The sequence below is a fragment of the Camarhynchus parvulus genome, chromosome 2 (assembly GCF_901933205.1).
Source record: "Camarhynchus parvulus chromosome 2, STF_HiC, whole genome shotgun sequence".
NCBI classification, from domain to species: domain Eukaryota; kingdom Metazoa; phylum Chordata; class Aves; order Passeriformes; family Thraupidae; genus Camarhynchus; species Camarhynchus parvulus.
In genome coordinates, this window is record NC_044572.1 from 33,374,569 (window position 1) to 33,397,715 (window position 23,147).

The 23,147-nt window shown below is 41.0% G+C and overlaps 2 protein-coding genes across 13 annotated transcripts in view; one reads left to right on the forward strand and one right to left on the reverse strand.

The window, feature by feature from the left end:
* HNRNPA2B1 (heterogeneous nuclear ribonucleoprotein A2/B1) lies at nt 1-16,269 on the reverse strand. 7 transcript variants are annotated; one of them, XR_004061700.1, is made up of 12 exons: nt 16,031-16,269; nt 10,860-10,970; nt 9,824-9,970; nt 8,508-8,718; nt 8,118-8,219; nt 7,948-8,028; nt 7,380-7,442; nt 6,787-6,906; nt 6,393-6,515; nt 5,279-5,361; nt 3,828-3,958; nt 1-2,999 (listed from the first exon to the last, which is right to left on the reverse strand). XR_004061700.1 is itself a non-coding variant. In XM_030971617.1 (11 exons), exons 1-10 carry the CDS (start codon nt 16,058-16,060, stop codon nt 5,300-5,302), a joined length of 1,050 nt encoding a protein of 349 aa, XP_030827477.1. In that variant the 5' UTR covers nt 16,061-16,269; the 3' UTR covers nt 1-3,958; nt 5,279-5,299. The 7 variants fall into 7 exon arrangements, 5 of the variants coding, with proteins under 5 accessions (XP_030827477.1, XP_030827474.1, XP_030827475.1 ...); XR_004061699.1 differs by having other exon boundaries at nt 7,939-8,028; XM_030971617.1 differs by having other exon boundaries at nt 1-3,958.
* The window catches only part of CBX3 (chromobox 3), a 14,537-nt gene continuing 6,533 nt past the window's right edge, over nt 15,144-23,147 (forward strand). Inside the window, exons 1-4 of one of the 6 annotated variants that reach the window (XM_030971620.1) lie at nt 16,343-16,420; nt 17,939-17,989; nt 19,748-19,897; nt 21,697-21,839. In XM_030971620.1, the coding sequence (XP_030827480.1) occupies nt 19,856-19,897; nt 21,697-21,839 (185 nt within the window). In that variant the 5' untranslated portion in view covers nt 16,343-16,420; nt 17,939-17,989; nt 19,748-19,855. Of the gene's footprint in view, nt 15,542-15,953; nt 16,421-17,938; nt 17,990-19,747; nt 19,898-21,696; nt 21,840-23,147 lie in introns of those variants that run through there. The other 5 variants (XM_030971623.1, XM_030971622.1, XM_030971621.1 and 2 more) reach the window with 5 other exon arrangements.

Genomic DNA, 23,147 nt, shown 5'->3' on the forward strand with positions numbered 1-23,147 from the left:
TGTAGTGAGAAACTGTTTATTAAGTAAACCAAATAGTGATGGCAGATGCAACCACGTGAAGTCGTAGTACTGTAGTGCGTATCTCTCATGAAGTACTGCAACTTGACACCTGCTGCACAGCTACTAGAACTCCATGAAGTCCACCAGCCACCCATTTTCATACAACAATGCCCCAAAATGAACCTAACAAGGGGGAGGGAAGAGTGCTGGTAACAGCAATTTTCTAGGACTGTCCCCCAGTCACCCTTTTTTTCGTACAGTGAAGCAGCATGGGAGGTCTCACAAGCTAGTCTGTGACTGCAAGGTGCCCAAACACCGCTGACCTAATGTTCATAGCACTCTGTCAGGTAAGTCACACAGGTATTATTTATACAATTTTACTGCTGATGAACAAACCAGTTCTTGCTCCATTAACTGGAGTAACTCCTGACAAAATTTTTGTGCAACACAAACCAACAGTAGCTGCAAAGCAAAAATATGACTATTAAAAGGGACAGTACTTTTGCCAAAATGGATTATTACCCAGGCAAACTCTTCCATGTAACACTCCTATCCTAGACACACTGAATGGTATGGCCGAATAAACATGAAGAGAAACAGTCATCTCCCTTAGGTGGAAATGCAACAGCACTACTATGGTAGTGCTCACTTGCATCACACACTGCTTCAAAAACCAAAAGGAACACTAAACCTACAGGGAATGCACAGCCCCAGTACGTTCCCAGCAAATTATCGTCTACCAATGAGGCAATGTTGCCAAACTCAGCTGACAACTGTTTGAAAATTCAGATCCGTTTCTGGGGCTTGGGTTTTCTTCCCCAGAAGCAATATGATTTCATCACAAAGAGATCATGTACATTCACCATCAAACTAAAAGAACACAGTCTTTCCTACACATAACAAAGTTCAAGCCCTGTTCATTTTACAGCATTAACAGCAAGTGTTCACATTTTCTTGAATGTTTTTTAGTATCTGCAGCACAATAGAAATTAAAAAAATTGAACTTTCATTGTATAGATAACAAAGTCTGAGTGGCCAAAACCCTACTACTGACCTCTTTTCACCATCACTTTATAAATACAAGTCATACTCGATTTTTGGGTGTTCTTTGGCTCACATACCAGCTAGCAACAAGTTATGTTGTTTTTCTTTCTTCCCTCAGTTTGCTGCACGAAGTGTTCACTGGGGGAAATCTGGACCTAATACTGACAATCTGATCCTCAGCTGTTAGTACCTGGAAACACTGCAATGTTACACTTACTTGAAAGACTAAGTCTGTAGTGACAAAATCCCATTTGATAGAAAGTAAGAATCCATTGTCTACAAACTGATGACCAGTAATTGACCACACAATACTGATTTTATTTGAAGTTGCTAACCTCCAGTATCAGGTTGACTCAAAACCGTGACTTGTTTCACCACATTTGCTGGTAACCATTGTTGACTGTCACATTCCTTAACTTTTAAGGCCATACCAAGAGAAAAGTCATGAAAGTTCAAAAGCAGGACATCAGGAAACTTAAAGACACCAGGTTTTCAACACTTGAAATATCCAGTAATTTCATTCTTGCACCGTGCTGTCTCCCCTATACACTCCCTTCCCCCACTGCCATCAGATCAAAATGAGAACATCCTCCTTATGGAAAACATACTCAATGCAAGTAAATTTTAAACCTTGTTACTACACTACTGAAATAGTATTTTAAACGAAAAAATTACTGCCCTTTGAAGTGGTTTGGTTAGTTTTTTAAAATGTTGTATGAATGTGGACTTGGCAACTGTAAAGAAAAAAACTTCCATCAACTACATCTAAGTTATAGGAAAGAAGGCAAATTCCTTATGATCTGGTCATTCTGTTGGAAAGAAGAAAGTAAAGCAGATTTGTGCATCTTCATTTTCTGCTTCCGTTGCAGCCCACCGGTTACCTATTCAAGTATTTCAAAGTTCAACTTAAGAAACAGAAGAAAATCATACGTGAATCCTTAAACAGTATTATAAAGGTTAAAGACATGATGATTCTGCCAAAGCATATAAATTTCAAGTTTTGAATAAACCATGCATGAAGATAAGTGGTTGAAACAGTATAACCTCAAGATATCTTCCCTTAAATACACTCCCAACTGAGCTTTCCCAAGTTCATCCTTGGTGTTTGTTTAAATGATTTTGTTTGGTTTGGCATTTTTTGTTTTGGTATTTTCCTTCAGCCCCCAGATGCAGCTATGGGTAATAAGTTTTGTACAGCAGGAACTCTACATTCCAGTCAGTCAGTCTGTCTGTCTTCATGCTAAAAGCATTTTAAAAGTGAAAAGGATAAAGCTTTTGTCCTATTGAAATCTGACAAACTGGCTTTGGTGGTAGTTTCGTTAACAGGAAAGTATGAGGTAATATAAAACACAGCCAAATAAAGCTACTTTTAAGCACTTGTGTCCAACAGCAACGACATCAGCACTTTTAAATTTGCAGCCCTGTTTCTCCCAAAAGAGAACAGATGCCCATGGTCAGAGAAACAAGTTCCATGAACACACTTGTCAAACTGATTCTGTTTTAAATTCACCTCAAAGTGGAATGTTTCAAATAATGGAAGGGTCTAAACATAAACATTATTTAATGTTAGATACACACTAAGTTTTTATTAAGCATTACACTAGAACTACTTTGGTATAAAAATACTTTATTTTAAAGCTATGAAAGTTATAAATATATGTAGTTGAACTTTCTACTCACAGAATGTTTGCTATTTTAACATTAGTGATTTGTTTCTCCTAACGAATCTGAATTTTATTTGAAAGGTTTACAAGACATTATCACTATAATTTAAAAAACCCATCATTACAGGGATTTGTACTAATTGTGATGTTTTATCAGTATTCATTTAACCTCTAGATTTTTAATGAAGGCAGCAAAAACAACTATTTTCTGATGATACAGAATTTCTTATTTCTTGAAGCGTTTCTGTGGTTGACCACTTCTTCATTAGTTACCTGCAGCATGGCACCTTCCTGCCAAAGAAAAAAAAAGTGTATCTGAAGATGTTTATCACATATGTCTAAACCAAATTACCAATAGGGGAACTTCAGCCATTTTTAAAAAAAAGAAGTATAAGCAGTTCACTGGTGTGTCTAACACAAAAGGAACAGGACTTTTGTTAGCTGAGTCCACGTTCTTCAATGAGTAGCCTTTTAGAGGCAATGAACTTTGAAATTAAAGCATTTTTGGTTGCCTTTTTTTTTTGACAGGTTTTGCTGTTTTTTATTTAAAACCAAATCTAGTAGAGTATGCCACCCTTACTCTGAGTAACTCATTCAATACTTGATAAATTTCCATCAATTTGAGGTGCAAACATTCAATGCAGTGAGAGTAAGGCTGACTAAATTTGGCACTAAGGTTTGTTAGCTGCAAGAACTATAAAAAATGGTGGAAACCTCAACATCCTAGCCAAATTCCAATTTACACAAATACATTGTACACTTATGAAATACCACCTGCAGTTTCATTTGAAGGTTTCACTTGCCCTCCTAAAGAACTGCTTATGCAGTTGTTAAAAGAATGGACGACACATCCTTCACAGAGGCAGATGTATTCTGTGGTGAAATTTTTCCTTACACGTAAACACTCTACAGTTACTTGGGAACCTTGAGGATGAAATGTGTTATATAGAATAGATTACAGCAGACAAAACACGTAACAACATAGTTCATTTTCAACAGCACAGAACTACCTTCATTGCATTACCTTGCAACCACCATAATGCATAGACTCCCAAGAAAAAAGAAAATGTTGCAGGATGCAAAAATAAAGTTGTATGATTTAATTAACTTGTGACCTACCATTTTAACTACCAACACCAGGGATGGAACCCTTGCAAAGCTTTACTAATGGACACTTGCAGGTCTCATTTGTTCAACTGTAGCACTGTACAGTGGCAGCAGTCTATGCTTGTCCAGGGTTCATATCATAGCTAGATTCCAGTAGGAAAAAAATATGTTAAGTAGCTGAAATTGACAATTATTTTTGTAAAATTTTAATAATACAAGAAAACAGGATTCACAAATTTCTTTTCAATTTGTAATTGTTAACTCAATTAATTGCTACATGTTAAACTACATAATGATAATCACTATACTGAAAGAATACTGTCATACATTATTAATTTCTTGGGTTTGAAACATTAAGAAAGGAAAAGTAAACAAGATCTTACCTAAAGAAGTTTAACTGAAGCTTAGAACTATTTTGCTCTACACCCTCAGCCTTCGTTGCCATCCTTATAAACAATCTACCGTAGTTAAAGCTTTGCAGAGATACAGCACAGCTTTTTAAGACTGGCTGAACTTTTAGTGACGTTTTCAAGAGTTCTCTTGTACTAGACCTGCGTCCCTGGAAGAGTACCTTGCTGGGGTTTTTTCCTTTCCTTGCCATTGAAGAAGCAGCATCTAAAAAATCTAAAAAGGTGTTTCTCCTTGCAGAGATACCCCTTAAGTTACCTAGATATTTTAAACCTGGTAATTTACAGACAACATACTTTTTCTCACCAGCATTAAATTTTACACGTACAACAATAGCTTTGTATTATTTGTGGGACCTTATACTACCCACTCCTTGCCTTATTTTACAGTATTAAAAAAAATCTAAAATTACACAATATTTCCTTTAGAATTATTTTATTAAAATCATAAATGTACAACAGCTTCTTAACTCTACACACGCACTTAAATTTTTAAAAGGAAAACGTTATGTCTTATTACACCATGATCCTGGCTAAAAGCTTTTCAAAACTTTGAGAAAAATCTTAAAAAAGGTTTCACATGTCACCTGAAACTTACAAATTTAACATTATCAAAGGAATGCTTCTACACTTACAAAGACCACTAGAAAGAAACAACAATTAAAAAGCTAAGAAACTGTCTCAAAGGCATTTTTACAATCCTTCCTCCACAGTAAGGTAATGTTATTAAATAATCCAAATCCATTCACAAAATGGCTCTCTGCATCTGCTCTGGTGTCTTCTGCCATATCACTGCATATTTATGCATGACTGAGATAAGTGTTTCCTTAACATTGTTATTTCGATAACCTGAAGCTGTTCTGTTACCTCTGGGCTCTCATCCTCTCCTATTTATACAGTGAAGCCTGTTTCAACAGAAGTAAAGAGTAAAAAAATAGGTTATGAAATTATTCATCTAACCATTTTTTAAAGGAAAGATAATATCCTAAAAAGCTTTTAACTCCTGCAGCTACTCTCAAGAATCACTGCAATTTTAACATTTAAAAACATACTTACCCATGGCATGCTTGAAGAAACTCAGTAACGGCTCCTCCCTCCATATCCACCACTTCCTCCACTGCCCCCGGGACCATAGTTTCCTGCAGTTGCAGAACAAGAAACAGAATGGTCCCATCAGTACATTTTTAAATCTAGGAAAGTTTTTCACAGAAGCAATCAATCAAAGCTTGACTAAATGAAAAGTAACATCCGCTTTACTTCCAGTGACAGCATTTGCAACACAGACTTCTAACATTTCGCTGTCTTCCTCTAAAGAACCTCCAAAGACTGCCACAGGAAGCAACTACATGCTGAAATCTTAGAAGATTCAACAGTACCACATGTAATTTGATGCACTGTGCTGTCCTGAGACTGTGACGGCTGAATTTGCTTGCAGGCTAAACCTTATAAGAAAGGGCTTCATGTTTCAGTTCCCATTTCACAAGCCTGATACTCCCTATTAAGCAACTTTAAGACAACAAAAAGTAGGATGCTTCAGAAAAAAAAGACACAAGAGGAGGATAAAAATCAAGTAAATATGCTGGAAATTAAGTAACTAGACTCTCCACAAATAGTGCGAGCTGACAGCAAAGAACATGAAATAGAATCTTTAAACTCAAAATTGCACAACACTGTGGAAAAAGTTAGTATGTTTTATCTGCTTCAAAATAATAAAAATAAATTTCCCTCAGACAAGCTTTACAATCTCAAGACACTGAAGCAAACTTGCAGAAAGAACACAGGCACTGCAGTCCATCTACTGCAGAAGTTATCCAATTCCTACATACCCACCTTGGAATCACATAGAATAACCTGGGTTGGGTGGGACCTTTCAAGGTCATCTTGTTCCAACCCCTCTGCCATGGGCAGGGTTATCTGTCACTAGACCAGGATGCTCAAAACCCCATCTAACCTTGCCTTGAATACTGCCAGCAATGGGGCACTCACACCACCTCTAAGCAACCTGTTCCAGCACCTCATCACCCTCACAGTAAGTTTTTTCCTAATACCTAATTTCAGTCTACCATTTTTTAGTTCAAAACAGTTACCACCCCATGTCTTTTATTTCCCCCAAAGTCCTGGAAGTCCACCCAGTCCAACTAGAAGGAAATATACAGGACATATACAATACCTCCACCATATGGTCCCCCCATGTTCCTGCTGCCACCAAAATTTCCACTCTTCATCGGACCATAATTTGAAGGTTGTTGGTTGTAGTTGCCAAAATCATTATAGTTTCCACTTCCATAATTGCCTGTATTATCAACACAGAAGTGGAGAAATACCTACATGAGCTAAAATGGATGCAACACTCAAAGACATCCCATTATAAAAATTCTAAATAAGTACAAAATCACGCATGTATTCCAGCAGTGTGTGCACCGAACAATATTTTCGTTCTATTTGATACTATTTGAAAAACAACTTCCTTCCACAACATTTCCAAATAACCATCCCCCCCAACCTCAAATGACTTGCAGTAATTTGTAACTGAAATGCTTGAACAATTTAAGCCTAAATGTTACCTCCTCCATAGTTGTCATAACCACCTCCATAGCCCCCACCCTGGTTGCCATAACCAGGTCCTCCTCCACCATAGCCTCCTCTTCCTCCTCCATAACCAGGACTGCCACCAAAGTTGCCACCTGTGAGAACATAATCCTTTTAAAATGAGCTTTTCAATATAAAATGCACACAAATTATACACAAAGAATATTTTTATATTTAGAAGAACAAAGAGAACGAAAAAGGTAGTTTTGTAAAGAAATTTCTATGGACAGTATTTTTTAAAGCACATACTAACTCCCACCCTAACTGAACTAGGACCAAACCCCAACAAGTCAGACTGCCTAAACACCTCAGCTGAATGGTTTAATTAAAATCTTCATTTTCCAGGAAATTTAGGACCCACTCTTATCCTAAAGATAAGAATGCTTGTCCAAAAAATAACCATACAATATGCCATATGGAAATCTGACCTAAGCCAACAACCATGTACATTTCTTAAAGCCAACAAAATGCCTCAGGTAATTCAGATAAATTTTATACATATGAATATAAATATGGAAGTGTTTCTTAATGAAAGAAAAATACATCACCACCACAACAGCAAACTAACCTCCAGGTCCTCCGCCATATCCGTTATATCCATCACCAAATCCACGGCCACTTCCATATCCATCTATTGGGAGAAAAAACCCCAAAGGATTTCAATTTACCTGTAGCAAACGAGTCGAATTCTCAAGCTCTTATCACCTTAAGAACTAAATCTCAGAAATTATCAATTAAGAACATGTACAATTAACTTCAGAAAAATAAAGCTAAACATCCAATCATCACTCTATATTTTCTTTTCTTAGGTTTGTATGGTACCCAGTTTTAAAATGGCAGGCAAGCGCTGCACAGAACCAGAGAAATCTCTTTTTAGCAAATAATTACTTTTACATCACTTTTGGCTTTCAATAAGAGCTAAAAAAACACCCAAACCCAACCAAAAAACCACAACCAAAGCAAAACAGAAAAACCAAAAGACAAGTTCATTTGCAAGTTACTTTTCCCAAAAATTCTCTCAACTGCTACAGGTGTATTTGAGTCAAACAGCACCACAGCATACAAAGTTATCCAGAACCAGAAAGACAGCATTAATAAGGTAAAAAATGTAAATGCTACAAACATGCCTGTCTTACCAGCTCCCCCTCTGAAATTGCTGCCAGGTCCTGGACCGAAGTTGCCACCACCTCCACGAGCATCACCAAAACCGAAGTTTCCTGTATCAGTTTAACATTTTTAAGTAATGAGATTGTGGAAAGTGAACACAAAAATCAACCACAAACTATTGACCATTACTTGTACATACCTCCTCTCCCACTCCTAGAATTTTGAACCTCCTGCATTTCCTGTCTAGAGAGAGCTTTCCTTACTTCTGCATTATGTCCATTGATGGTGTGGTATTTCTGCACTGTAACCGTATCACAACACAGGCTTATCAGCATTTAACTGGCAACAAGTCAGAATATCAGACTTCTAATACAAACACATTCTGAATCATATTAAAGAACACAAAATACCACACGATTTTTACACAAGGATGGCAACACTCATTTGAAATACACGTTCCCACAAAATCCAGCAACCTATGATGTAACAAATAATACAGGCACATAACTAATCCCATGATCAGTAAGTTTAGCTTTGCACTGAGGCTGTAAGAATTAATACTATCCAAAGAAGAAGTAAAATTACTTACATACAATTTTATCCACAGGATCATGGTCATCAAATGTAACAAATCCAAACCCTCTCTTTTTCCCAGACTGTCTGTCAGTAATGATTTCAATAGTGTCAATTTTTCCATACTCCTCAAAGTAGTCACGAAGGTGGTGCTCTTCAGTGTCCTCTTTAATGCCACCAACAAATAATTTTTTCACAGTAACATGAGCACCAGGTTTTCCAGATTCCTGTTAAAAGAACTTTCTAAATTAGCACAAAAAAACCAATTTCACAAATTACTGTTTCACCTGGATTTCAGGAATAGAGCTCAGAAAAACTAAGATTTTTAAGGTACAGCCCTTTTGTGAGGCATGACCTTGCAAGCCCATTTAGGGGACCTTCTAAGAGGAAAGTAACATAGCATTACTTGGAGGTTTTTCCTCCCCCTTTTATGTCAAAGCTTTAAAAGCACTGAAAAATGATACAGATCAACTGTTTGAAAGAACTGCAAGTATTTAATAACTTAAGTTAGAGCATGACTTTTGTAATTGTTAAAACAAAGATGCATCAGCTTCTTCTGCCCAATTCCCCGACAGCAGTGAACCCACATTCCACTTGTATCAAGGCCCTTCAACCTCAGCAAATTCACAACTGTGCATTTTAATCCCATTAAACAGCATACACACATGCTGTTGCAATTACCTTTTCCAAATGCTAACCAACCCTGCATTCTGCAGGGAATGGAAAGAAAACTGGGATAGCTAACAGGGGTACCGGTGATTACAATTTCCATTTCCCCATACCTTTGGGACAGCTCATTCAAATCCAGTTCATCAGTCCAACCTTAATCTGGTAAACCCTTCCAGAGCTTCTGTGTGGTGAACGGAACTTGCCTTATAATCCACCCTTGCTCCTCAAGCACCTCTGTGCCAAAGTAACCTGGCTCTGGTTTTATGTACCTTTTAGAAATACCCCAGAAAGATCTTGGAATAATCAGAAAGACTGACAGGAGTTTATTAATTTGAGGCTTGTAACAGGAACTATTCCAGAAAAGTTACTTTGGAATTTGCTTAATTACAAATATTCAACAGAACATGTTTGTTACAACGTGTTTCAGACCCCAGATGTGTCCCTTGCAGACATGATTCCATAACCAGAATAACAAAATAATTCACTGTAATAGGAGACATTTATATGAGAGACTAAAAGTGTGGGAAATAATGCCCCAACTATGGGCGTTGAACCAGGTACTTTAAACCCAGGCAATTTCAAACAAGAACAAAGCCTAACTGTCTGACCAAAACAGGCATTTTTCAAAGCATGAGAAGCATCTGCTTTCAAAGCCATACTTACCTCTCTAGCCACAGCTCTCTTAGGCTCAACTACCCTTCCATCAATCGTGTGAGGTCTTGCAGCCATAGCTGCATCAACTTCAGCCATGGAAGAGAATGTTACAAAGCCAAACCCCCTTGATCTCTTGCTTGCAGGATCCCTCATTACCTAGAATCAATAAAAACATTTAAACTATTTATATCTGTCTCATGTTAAGCTTTTTGGTAACAGTATTAAGTGTGTAAGCTTAATTTACTTTTTCCTTGGTTTGATTTCAAAACACAAAGCAGCAGACTCTGTTGATTTAGTATGAGTGACACTGCTTGAGATCAAAGAAATTCAAACCACTGCTGTCCTCCAAGACTCAGAAATGCTGCTAGATCAGTGAGGTGCATTTATATTTGTATTCGTTTTTGAAAAAAAAACATTGACATAATTTCTTTTAAACTTCATGAAGACCACCAACTTTAAACCTGCGTTATTATTTACTACTCCCAAGACGAATTCAGCAGAGAACTTCTACCAGAGTCATCATCCCTGTCAGTATTTAGAAGACACACAAACGCAGGTGCTTACAGACATGATTTAGTGAAGAACTTGTCAGTGCATGGTTAAATAGTAAATGGTTTCTTCCAACCTTAACAACTCTATGAAAACATCACAGAGAAAGACATCCTTTTCCAGCTTTACTGAGGTTGCTTACCAAGACATCAGTTTTTTGCCAAATGTGACCAACCACACAGATGTAATAGTGCTCTCTGTAAGCACTTTCTAATGCACTTCAGACAACTTTCAGATACCAAAGTTGAACTGTTGCAATCAGTGGTTAGATAATCTGGGAGAATTTTACAGAAAACAGATTGTTAATGTTCCCTAACTCAATCAAGCTTGCAAGAGTAAAATTTACGCATTGCTACAATGGACTGAACTGTACCTAATGCAACCAACTGTACCATTAAAAGCTAATATTCCATCTTCTCTAAGCAATCCAGAAAACAAACATTTAAAATTCCTACACATTCCATGCTATTGCTATGTATTGGTATGCTAAACTTACCACACAGTCTGTAAGCTTCCCCCATTGCTCATAGTAACTCCTCAAGCTTTCTTCTGTAGTTTCAAAGCTTAAGCCGCCAATAAACAGTTTGCGGAACTGCTCCTTTTCCCTCTGCCATGGGGAAAAAAAAAAAAAAAGATTACATTAATATAATTTGAAACACCTCTTCTGCATTAGCAAAACAAACACTAACCAAGATTTTCATAGGTGTCAAAGACTTTCAGTAAGACTTATTTTCAAAATGAGACCTGGCTCTTCTAAAGGTTCTACCCCTATTAAAGAAATTAAGCAATTTATGCAATTCTACAGGTCCCCTTTTAGAATACAGATTTTTTTTTTTAGTCCTTATTCCTGTGTCTCCCTCTAGCTATCAGAAACAAGGGACCACACTTGAAGACTTTCAGAATATTCCTCTGTAAGACCCATGAGATGCTTTTTAAAGAAAATGAGAACTCTGGGATTTGTTTTTATTACAGAAAATAGGAATTAATTTATACTGTCTGATTCCATCCTGGGTAACATTCAATTATAAAAACCATTCTGGTTAAAATTGTTCTACATTAATACTAGCGTACTATTTATCTAAGGCATTGTAAGTAAAAGTTGATTAAACACATCTAAGTATGTTCTATAAAAGGTTAACAATTCATATTTTCTCCATAATTACTAAAACAAATGAAACTCAAGCATCTGTAAGATTAATCTGGAATCCCACACCACTGGAATTACCAACAAACATATACACCCTCAACAGGAGCACCATTAAAATAATTCCTTTCAAAGTAGAAATGTGAATAATACATATTCATATCCACTAATGCTTTCAGTAAGACTTTATTTTCTTGCAAAGAAACTATCACTGCACTTGTTAAGCAGAGATCTTCTATGCAATGACAAGAGCATCACAAAAAAACCCAAACAACTCCCCAAAAAAACAGGACCAGTAATAAGCTATTGAATTCACTTTTTTGTATATACTGGTAAACTAAAGCAGAAAGGAGAACCTTCCGACTTCTACCAGCTCAAAGCACTTTTACAGTAACTTCTTATACAAACCAGGCCTTTTAATTGCAGGGTTCTACATACAAAAGCATCACTAGCTCATACGTATGAATATTTCATGCCAAACACTTAAAAATGCACTAAGAAGTAGTTCCCTTCCACAAATTCATTATTTTAGAATATTGTTTTGAAGAGAACTGTTCTTCTAGGGACAAGAGAACTCAAACCAAATCAACTCAGCTTTTTACTGTTAACTAACTTTAAAAATCAAAGTTGGGTGCTTGGGTGTTTGGTTGTGCGTTTTCTTCAGTGTGGTGGTTATTTTTTAAACAACTCAAATATTGCAGCAGGAGATGTAATTGACATACACAATATGATTAACTGTGCAATGAGGATTAAGACAAATTTAAACAGGAAACTAGAAAAACACTGAGCCTAAGAAAACAAGCAAAATACTTCAGTGCACATATGCTTTTAGAAGTATTAAGCCAATCTGCATGCAGACCAACATATTTTCTGAAGTTGTCCAAGGCAGGCCTGGATCAAGATGCATATAACAGAACACAGTTACTGCAGGCAGTGACAACCCAAGGTTTTTTCTTCAAAATACATCTCCGTATTACCAGTCTCATGTACTGCAGTCTGACAAGGAAGTCAACTTTCTCCCCTCCTTCTTCCAAATACATCCTCTATTTAAGATTGATGAGCTCAAATTCCTCTTGAAAAATATTTGGAATCTGCTGTTGGATCTAGTTTTTTTCCTCTAAGAATAAAAAGAAAGCTAGTACTGTCTCCTCCTTACACAAAAGGACAGGCAAAATAAGACACGTGTTCAAAAGCAGTAGACACGTGCTTTAACTAATTTATTTTCAACTGTTTGCATAAAAGGAACAAAAGAACACTGCACACCAGACCAGTATAAAAAAAAATCATATTCATCAATATGTCATTTATTAATTTTGAGTAGGAGTGAGACAAAAAATTTAAGCAACAGTACTGCAAAAATAAAAATCCTCCCTTCAGTTCTGCTGCTTGAGAATTAGGGACCGCTTGCTTACAGTTTCATAGATCTAAAAAAAAAAACCCTTTTCCTATATAACCAATTACCCTACATTTAATAAAGGACATTATTATAAAAATATGAGAATTAAGAAAGTTTAGTATGCAGGTAGGATATTTTCAGTGTTATGTTTACTCCTGGAAACAGCTATAAACCTGTAAATGGAACTCAAGAAAAGAATGGAACAATTATAAAAATACACTACATATAACTAACAGACATTGAACAGAATAATAATGCATTTTACAGATGTATTTAGGGTCACGATCTACCTAGAACATCTAAGCACCACAGGTCAGAAAACAGCAATAACAAAATTCATCACCAGTTCTTAATGAAAACCATTGTGCAAAAACAGCACACACATGCTGCTCCACTAACATGCAGACAATCTCTAGATGCAGAGAAACTATTTGTCTTAAATGAGCCAGTTTCGAGAAGCTCTGGATGGCATAACACTAACCTCCTACCAAAGTCCAGAGAGTTCTGCCCATCTAAAGTTTGTGCAGAAAGTATAAAATGTACAACAGTAACTATCATCATGCGAGTACCTCTTAGAATCCTGAGGAAAATACTCTTTTGGTGAAGACACAGACACCTCATACTTAGGAAAGGCCACAATATAAAAGCTGGAGGTAACACCTCTTTCAAGATTTCCACAGTACATCCTGTGGCAGGAATCAAGCGCCAGAGCAAATTTTTACCTCTGTAGGATCTTCATCCATGTGTATTTTAACCTTTCCTTCACAGGTTCAAAGCAACTTCAAAGCACTAAAAAATGCACTACCTTCACTGAAATATTAATCACCAAAGCAAGGAAAGGTGTTTCATATAGCAGTAACGCGCGCACACACAATCCACGCGGACTGCGGAATTAAGAATTCGGGTAACAAAAACGTTTAAGGGAGACTAGTGAGGAGGATCCCTGAACTCCAGGGCTCAGCAATCCGTCAGTGGCTGTTCGCCCGCCGCCTGTGCGGCCCGGACGCAGCGGCCGCGCCAGCTCCGCCATGTGGCGGCAGCGGGAACACCGCGGCCCCGAGCCGGGCGGGGAAAATGGCGCCCGGGAGCGGCCGCCGCCTCCAGGGAGAGCGCTGCTAATTGCTTCTAGCGTGCACTTACACACGCGATACGACGACCTCTCCGCGCTCCTCCTCGCCCCCGTGCATACCAGACGACTACAGCAGGCCCCCGCCTTGCCCGCTCTGCCGGAGGAACCCCCACTGCCCCTCGCAGCCGCGAGTCTCGGCCAGGCCGCCATTTTACCCCTCCCCCTGGCCACCGCCATTACCCGCAGCGCCGCCTCGGCCACTCCGCGCCTTGCGGGGCCAAGACGGCCCCCAGCCCGCGGAGCTCCGACTCCCCCTCCTCCTGCGGAACCTCAGCAGCAGCGCAGCTAATAGCCATGGCCACGGGCTCAAGAACGCGCTGTCCGCCATACGCGGTTACCGCAGCTTCTGCCGCCTCGCCCGGCTGCGCGCCAACCCCAGTCGCCGCTTCCAGAACCTTCCTCTGCGCAAAGACATCCGCCCCGCGTTGCGACCCAGCAGCAGCGCCCGGACTTGAGCAGACGACTCAAGCTTGCTTGTAATGCTCAGCCCCGAAAAAAAAAATCACTCTGTCTGCACAAGCAAACGCGTCTCCCTCCTTAAAAGCAAGCTCTAAATCCTCCCATTCCACGTACCATGTTCTTCATGGTTTATGTATTCCTGCTCGAAAGTACCGTACAACCGGTCGGTAATGGCTGCCTGAGCTGTTACGTAATTTGAAATTCAGCTCCGCGTAGTGTTAGCGCCCTCCTACTCCAGCTCGGGCTCGCTTCCGAGGTTTAATTAATTAAAAAAAAAAAAAAGAAAAAAAAAAAAAAAAAGCCAGGATCTGGAGCTTAAATATCTCCAAAGGGGCTGCAGTTCTGAATAACGCCCCTACGTGTTTTTATCGTGTAATGAAAAGTCATCGACTCCGTTAGTAATGGCCGTCTCCGAAATGAGCCGAAGGAGCTGTCGTCGTCGAGCTTATCCGCTTCGACAGCCGCCGGAAAAAGCCGAACCAGGAATGGAAGCCCATTCGACTAGCTTCGGTAATTTCCGGAATCTGCCGCAGCAGGCGAAAATGGCGCTCGGCGCCAGCTCGGCAATTTCCGGACAGAAAGACGCAGCAAGTCATCGACTACTTCAGCCAGCTCGGCAGTTTCCGACAACCGACAGGCTCGCGAGACGTGCCCGAGCGCAGCCGAAGCGGCCTCGAACGCTGCTGGCACCGTGTCACTTGTTTTTGTTCGGGTTTTTTTCCGGAGATTGACAAAAGGCCCCGAAGGCTCAAACCTCGGCGTTAATATTAGTCGGGGCCGGCCCCGCATCGCCCCCTGAAACCCCTCCCTGGCCCCCTTCCCCCTCCGCCCAGGCAGGAGGAAGTGAGAGCTACACAGATTTTGGCACAAGTGCGACATATCGCGGGGCCCCGGCGGACGGAGGGAGGCGGACTTCACCGCAGCCCGCTCCGCTCTACCCCGCACCGTCGGCATCGGGCGTGCCGCCCGCTCCGCCGCTCTGTTCTCCTCCCCTCCTTCATCCCCTCCCTTTTTCCCCCTCCGGCGGCCCTACACGCACCGCGACAAAGGGTGAGTGCTGCCGCCCCGCGCGCCAAAGAAATGGCGCTGGAGCAGCTCCTTTCTTCCCGCCCCCTCTGCTCCCCCTCCCTTTCAGCTTCACCGCGGATCCACCCGCGGATCTCCAGCCCGCAGCGAAGCCTCCCTAGGCGACTCCCCGAACCTCTTTTCCCACTTATGAATGAGTTCTCGGGCCTCAGAGCCCCGCTGCTTTCCGAGCCCGCTTCCCTCCCCCCTCCCCTTGCTCACGCCCAGGCCTCCCCGCCGCAACGCGGGAAATGGCCGCACTCCAAGGGGGACCCCTCCAAATGAACTTCAAACCCACCCCAGCGCTCCTCGCCCGCCCTCCCCATGCCCGGGGCCCGCCCAGCCGCACCTATCGAGGGCCTCGCTCGACGGCGGCGGCGGGCGGCATCGGCCCGGCGCGCATTCGCAGCGGCGGCCATGATGGCGGCCGTGGCTCCCGGGGTCCGCCAACCCCGTCCGCTCCCCCAGGCTTACCCAGTCGCTTTCCCGGTCGCCGCGAGGCATCTTCCTTCTTTTGGACGCCTGGCGCGGTCCTGCGCTCGCCCCGCGTTGGAGAGACGTCTTGGCCCCCCTCCTGTGCCGGCGGCGACGACGGTCGGAGGTTGTAGCGGCTCGCGCGTAGGCGGCGGCAGCGTCGTGCGCTCTGCCCCGTCACAGCCGCCGGCGCGCAGTGCTCGCCCAGCCCAGCCCAGCCGCGCCGCTCCCCGCCCTCCGACTCCCGCCCTCCCTCTCTCTCCCTCCCTGCCCCCACCCCCCGCCTCAGCCCCCCGCGGATGTCGCTGTTGCTGCTGCCGCCGCCGCTCAGTGCGCGCAGGGCGGGAGCCAGGAGGAGACAGGAGACCCAAGCGGCTGGGCACCATTGAAGTCTGTATCCTTCTCTCTCTCTCTCTCCCTCTTTTCTCTCTCTGCAGCCGCCTCCTTTCACCCCACTCACCCTCGAGTCCCTTTCCCTGACTCCCCTTTCCTCTGCGGCTCGCTGCGGGCCGCCGCGGGGAAATGCTGAGCGCAACCCGCCCGCCTCCCCCAACCTCCGCTTCTTCCCCACCCCCGCTTCCTTGGCGGTAGGGGGTGGCGGGCGGAGCGGAGCTGTCGGGGAATCGGGGCTTCGGCACCCGCTCGGGGCGGGAGGGGGGCCGGCCCCCGGACCCGCGGGCGCTGTCGCCCCGGGGAAGGAGAGCAGCGCCGGGGGCGGGGGCAGCGGCACCCGCGCGGCAGACAAAGCCGGCCCGCCGGCCGTCCCTGCGTGTGCCCGGCCCGAGGGAAACCTGAAGGGGCGGGGGGAAGACGGCGTGGAAGGGGCCCTGTCAGCGGCGGCGGAAGCGGCCCGGGGCCTGCGTCCCCGTTACCTCGCCCGGGGCGGCCCCGCCGGCCTCATGTGCGCCCGCCGCAGGCCCGAGGCACAGCCGCCCCCAGCAGGCCTCCGCAGGGCTGCCTCTGTTCTGTGGTGGGGGGGTTGTTGTTGGGTTTTGGGGATTTTTTTTTTTTACCCCTTTCTGCTACCTCTCCGGGAGACACAAGGCAAGACCTTCGGCACTGGCGCCCTGGCCCCAGCCCTTCTCCCACCTCGCCTACCCCACCGCCCATGGGACTGCCAAAATCCACCTCCCGTGTCAGGGGAGGATTGGGCGGGATCGCTGAGTCCGGGAGGCTTTCTGGCCTTAAAGGACTTCTCTGCTTTACCCAAGCATATGGGGAATTCTAGCATTTCTATAGCTCGCTGCGGGGCGGTGACAATACGTGCCTATGGAGCTGGTCGGTATGAGAAATGACATGGAAAAGGGGATGGATTGTGTTCAACGTAATTTGCATAGGTTAAATATGTAATATGTGCATCTTAGCTGAGTTAATATTGTTCTAGGACCTTTACTCTTGCCAACTTGAGAATCAGAAGGCAACCTTATAGTTGCATTAAGATAAATATTTGCTGTTTATAAGAATTTGCTATCATAAGAATAATGGGTGATTCATTGCACCACAAATATATATCTGTTCCCCATCAGATATTTGCAGTTAATATAACTTAGGTATACCTTCAATTGCTAGAATCTGAACTCTTGTTCTGTTTGGTTTAAGGAAATAAGCATCCCTGATGGTCCTCCCCCTTTTCCCTAGAAACGTGTCTATGGTTTTGAAGGCCTTGGGAAAAAGATTTTTTCAACCCTATATACCACCTTGTCAGTATCATTTATCCTGGCTAGCCTAATGGTGCATTCTGGGTTATGCCGGACAAAGTAGTAACCTACTTTTTGTTCTGGATTTAATCCGTGTAAGAAATGTTGTATGCAGTGAATACATGGGGGTTGGAACAAGGACCATGCTTGTCTTGGGATGCCTTTCTTTGAGTAATGCAAACTTCCTTTTAATTGTCATGCATTTTTCTAGTAAAAGCTCTGCAAGTCTGCAATAAAAATGGCCTCCAATAAAACTACATTGGTAAGTTCATGCACACCTAAAGTATATAAGGATTTAATCAACATATTTTTCTTCAAACTTATAACTTGGCATCTCCATTTAAAAGATACATCCACATCTCCCCTCCCCAGCATTATTCTGACCAAAATTTCAGATCCAGAAAGTAAGGCTACTAGAAAGGACATTGTTTTTGGTTTTAATAAATCTGCCATTTCTGAAGAGAAACTTGTTGGGAAAAAAGTGTGAAAGGACTGCACTATTTCATCTATTCTACAATAGAAAATACTGAGGATTTTTTTAGCCTCCTCTCAGCATACCATGTAATTCATCATACATGTAAAAAATAAAGTCCAAATCATGTACTCATTTAATTTCTCCCAGTGTATTTGGAGAAAACTATTTGCCTGACAAAAGGCAGTCTTTACAGATGAAAAGTAACATTATTGAGAAATGATGTGGCATAATTAAGATGCCTTTTGAAATGCTTTTTAACAAATAACAGTTTCTTTGAATTTCATAGGAGCAGAGATTATCAGATGTCAACCCCTCCTGGACCATTTTAATGATGCATTCATGGATCTCAAGTCCTCTAAAGCTTTGCTTGACATTAAAATATGGACTCCTAAGGGCAGTTGGTTGCTGGCTACAGTTCTACTAATAATGATACATAGTTTCACAAAAGACAGACCTGTAGAAGTATAATGTGAGATGTATCTGAGGTTGAGATGGGGAAGTAAGCAAAAAACATATGTGAACAATTCAAAACTTCAATAGCAGAACGGCTGGTTTATAATGCACTCAAAAGGCCTGTTCTTAAATTTACAGAAATGATTACTCAGCTCAAAATATATCCAAAACTTGTATTAACTCCTGGCTTAGAAGTGCAATGGAGTGCTTCCTCTGTGTTGTACTAGTTTAAAATATTTCACCAAGGTAATGTCTAAACTTTCTGTTAGTAATTGATTGTCCACTTATCCTGAATTTGAAGAAGAGGTTAGCCAGCCTGGGGAGGGGCACTTTGGAGAGAGGAAAAAAATCTTACAAATGCAGTATTTTTAATCTTTTGATGTCGAGAATTTTGCTGCACAGGTCAGGAAAATCAGTTATGGTTCCCATGGGAACCATAACTAATTCTGCTTCGTTATATATTTGCATGCAAAACCTAAATGTGTTAAGGGATAGGGTAGCTCTAGAGCTGTAATTCCAATTTTCTTATATGTTAAAATTCTACACCACAGTGTCACATCAGTGTTTTAAGCTTGCCCCTCAAAGAAAGAGTGATTAGCCATAGCTCTGCATCTGTCATATGTAGTGTCATATGACTTCTGTATGCAGAAAGAGAAACGAGCCATACATTAGCCTTCAATGGTCAAATGTCCAATTTACAGCTTACGACATGCAACCCTAGAGAAGAGAGCTTCAGGGGTCAAGTGGGCATTTAGTATGCTTTCAGTTCAGTCAGGTGTCACAATTCACTTGTGGGCTGAGATTTGCATGGGCTTGTATAATCCCAGAATGTACAGGTTTTTAACATGTTCAGTATTTCTGCAGGCTCTGCAATCAAGTGTTACTTTAATAGGCTCAAGAGTTTGAAGAGCAGTGCTGATGCACAAGGCCTAATAAATCTCTAATATTTAAAAGAGAAGCAGCATACTCTTTATTTTGCTATTTCTTATTGCACTTCAAGAAAAAAATACAGACCCCCATGACATTCATTTTCCTCTGTGGAAGATACTTAAGTTTTAGAAAGTAAAAAACCAAATTGTTGCTTTGATACAGAAATCCAAAACATTGATCTTTAAGTGACAAGAATTAGTGAAGCCGAAAAGAGTACCAGAAAACAGTCTTCTATTGAATCAAAGAATTTTAGTCCAACGGAGAATACAGATGGAGATGTTCCCCACTTGTAGCCTGCTTGCCTCATCACCAGTAATTATAATGTTATTACTATGGTATAGTGAGTCTGTCTTTTTCTGTGTTGTCGTTTTCCCTTCTGCTACTTTTATTATTTGTTTATTTCCCTCATATCTACCCCTTTCTATTTCACACTTCCATTTTTTGAAAGAAGCTGCCCTCATAGAAGCCTTGGACATCTTCATGTTGTATTTCCCTTCAATATTAGTCTTGCATTCTTTTTCCTGTGGAGGCAAAAAAAGCCAATATGCTTACGTTAACACTTTTCAGACATGAATGCTGTGGTCAAAATACACCTGGGATATGCAGGCACCTAAAATCTAATTGGAAATACATGCTCTGTTCTCTCTTTTATGCTCTCAAATCAAAATGATGGCCATGTGAGATATATACAGAAACTTGTTGTTTAAATGAGAAACTAGAAACTTTTTCTCCTCTTTGTTGTTTGAACCTTCAATTTATGGGTTGCTAACTATAAAGAGTGGAGTATTTTGGGGAGGGAGGGAAAAATTAATTATTAAAAATAAGGGGTACAAAGACAGGGCTTTGGCAAGAGAATCATCTTCCAGTCTTCACTAAAAGAATACAGTTTTTGTTCTAACATACGTTTTTTTTTACCTTTCACCACATCAAGACAAAATTCTACTAAGTCTAAAAGTTTGAAAATTTCAAAATTGCAGTGTTGTCAAATTAACCCACATTAGAGAGGACTAGAGAATGGCTATCAAGCAAATAGAGGTGTTTTGTGGTATTTGCTTGTTTGTGTTTTGTTGTAGAGGAAGTGCTTTAGTGAGGAATTAGTTTTGTCCACTTTGATTTAGGGTGCTGCATAACTCTTAGGAGTTTAATACTTAGTTTATGGCTGCCACTTGACAGTTTCTTTATGAGGTGCAGTCCAAAATGGCAAGCAAACTGCTTTTGGTCTGCTAGTCCTCCAGAACTGTGATACAGCATGATAGGCTTGTTCCAACTTTTTTAAGATTACAAACAAGGAAATTCTGAAATGTGTCCTTCTACTGCTATTTAATTGTGCCTTATTAAACTGGGAATGCCTTGAGGATGATGTGGATGTAATATTTATTTTAAGAACTTAAAGAATATTACCTGAACTATCAAATGTAAACTTTAAAACACTTTAAAAGTTTTGTAAGTTAGCAAAATTCCATTTATGTGTTAAGTGCTGTACTTAAGTGTAGCAGTCTTAAATTTATGCACCTTTGTGACATCTCTTTGTAAGTTACATGGGTGCATGGCTAAGAATGAGAAGGGACTGCAGTAATTGAATGCTCCTAGCATGTGTCCTCTTCGATAATTGCGGGTTATTATTGAGTATTTTCCTTATTGTAGCAGTACATCATAAACTTTGCTGCCATCAGTTTCTCCTTGGTTTTTTTTGGAAAAGGTAGAAGCCACCCTTTTTCAGTACCATCCCTTTTCTATTTTATGCATTTTCACAGTTTCCTTATTACTTCTCTTTACTTCTGCCTTGCCCTCTGCCTTTTCACAGGCATAGAGTTAACTTTTAGAAGCTTCCTGATGTTTTGAGCATGTAGCACTGAGAATTAAATTTTTAAGGGGAGTATATTCACTGAGTATGTGAACAAAAAAATTTCACCTATTTAAAAACTGGTGTTGGGTATCTCATTAAGCAACTGATAAAAACCCAAAAGATTATGTCTTGCTCAGGTTACCTGACCACATGCACTAACATGAAAGGAGTCTGAGCTTCTGGCTTTAATGTTTATAAGCCAGTGAAGTAACTGTGCAAAGCAAAAGATAAAAAAGAATAATGTTATTCTGAATTTCTTTTGTAGCACAAAATGGGAAAGAAACAGAATGGCAAAGGTAAAAAAGTTGAAGAGGCAGAGCCTGAAGAATTTGTTGTGGAGAAAGTCCTGGACAGACGTGTTGTCAATGGAAAGGTGGAATACTACTTGAAGTGGAAAGGATTTACAGAGTAAGGCATTCCTTTTTTTTTCTTTTTTTTTTTTTTCTGATAGAATGATAAACACGATTGATTTGAAACTGTGCCAAGAGATTGGAAAATGGGCATCCACTTCAAAGAAGCTTGAGGGAAGGACATCCTTAAATGCATAGTCAAGTGGGACAGTCAAGTATGAAAATAAAATAGAAGATAATGTAGTTCATTGTTCACGCTATATGAAATATTTGAGGACTTTTACAAAGTTCTTAGTGATTGTTCTTTTACCACTCTGATAGAGCTTGTGTCCATAGCTATCAAGGTAAGATAGACTGACAGTTATCATATATGTAGCAGAATGAATGGTACTTCTGAGTAACAAATCACGCAGGAATATAAACTGCAGGCAGCTTTGAAGCAGATAGTTTGCGTATTATTAATTTTCCTGAACTGTTCTCAAATTAACTGAATATGCCTGTGGAATGGTTGCCTTCATTAGGCATACTTCAAAGGAATTTTTGAGTGTCTTTCCCAGGACTTACATATGTACATTAAAACTTTGCAGTAGAGTTAAGAAGCTGATTGTTCAAGAAGGAATATAGTTGTGCCTCCTTCCAGTGACACTGTGTGGCAGTTTGCATTACCAGCTGAAAGAAGAATTTGTGCATAAATGGTTATGTATGCTGTGATATTATTGTTGCATACCTCCCAAAATGAGTGCATTGTGCAGTCTGGCAACCTGGAATGTGTGTAGTGATGTGTGCATAAATGTGAGGCACAATGTGTTTAGTATTTGAGGGTCTGATTTGAACTTTTAATAATATGTTATTGTAATGGAAAATAATTTGTAGGTATCCTGCTGGTGCAGTAGTGCTGTGCCATTATTTGCATATGAGATACAGAGTGGTTGTGAGCAATGTTCTTAAAATTTTAGTTAGCAAAATGCATACTCACTGAAACATATGCAGTGCCCAGCTCTGCCCACCTTTGTTCCTTCCTGCAGTCAGTCAACTGAAGGAAGCAGATAGTTCTAGGTACAGTTGTGTTCAGTGCTCAGAGACAACTTTAGTGTGTTTATCATGTCTGAAAGCTTATATGTATGTATTTATACTTAGGCTGTTTGTAATGACTGCTGTGTACCCTCTGTTGTCTGTAAGTCTTAGTACCCATATCATACTGTTTGTTTTCATGGACAGTCTTTAGAGGAACCAGGGAAATGAGTCAGTTTAAATGGACAGTTAAGTTTTGGTAGGGTGTGGATTGCTTGTTTCAACTCTCATACTCCACTGAGAACACAGGTGTTGATAGAGCTACTTTTTGTGTTACCTTCAGGTTAAGAATGCT

Coding starts and splice junctions, on each gene's coding strand:
- HNRNPA2B1 (XM_030971614.1), bottom strand. CDS start 16,060: ATGCCTCGCGGCGACCGGGAAAGCGACTGG. Junction 8,220..8,507: donor TCCTGTGGATAAAATTGTAT/GTAAGTAATTTT, acceptor ATACGGTTACAG/TGCAGAAATACCACACCATC. Junction 6,907..7,379: donor ATATGGCGGAGGACCTGGAG/GTTAGTTTGCTG, acceptor ATGTTCTCACAG/GTGGCAACTTTGGTGGCAGT.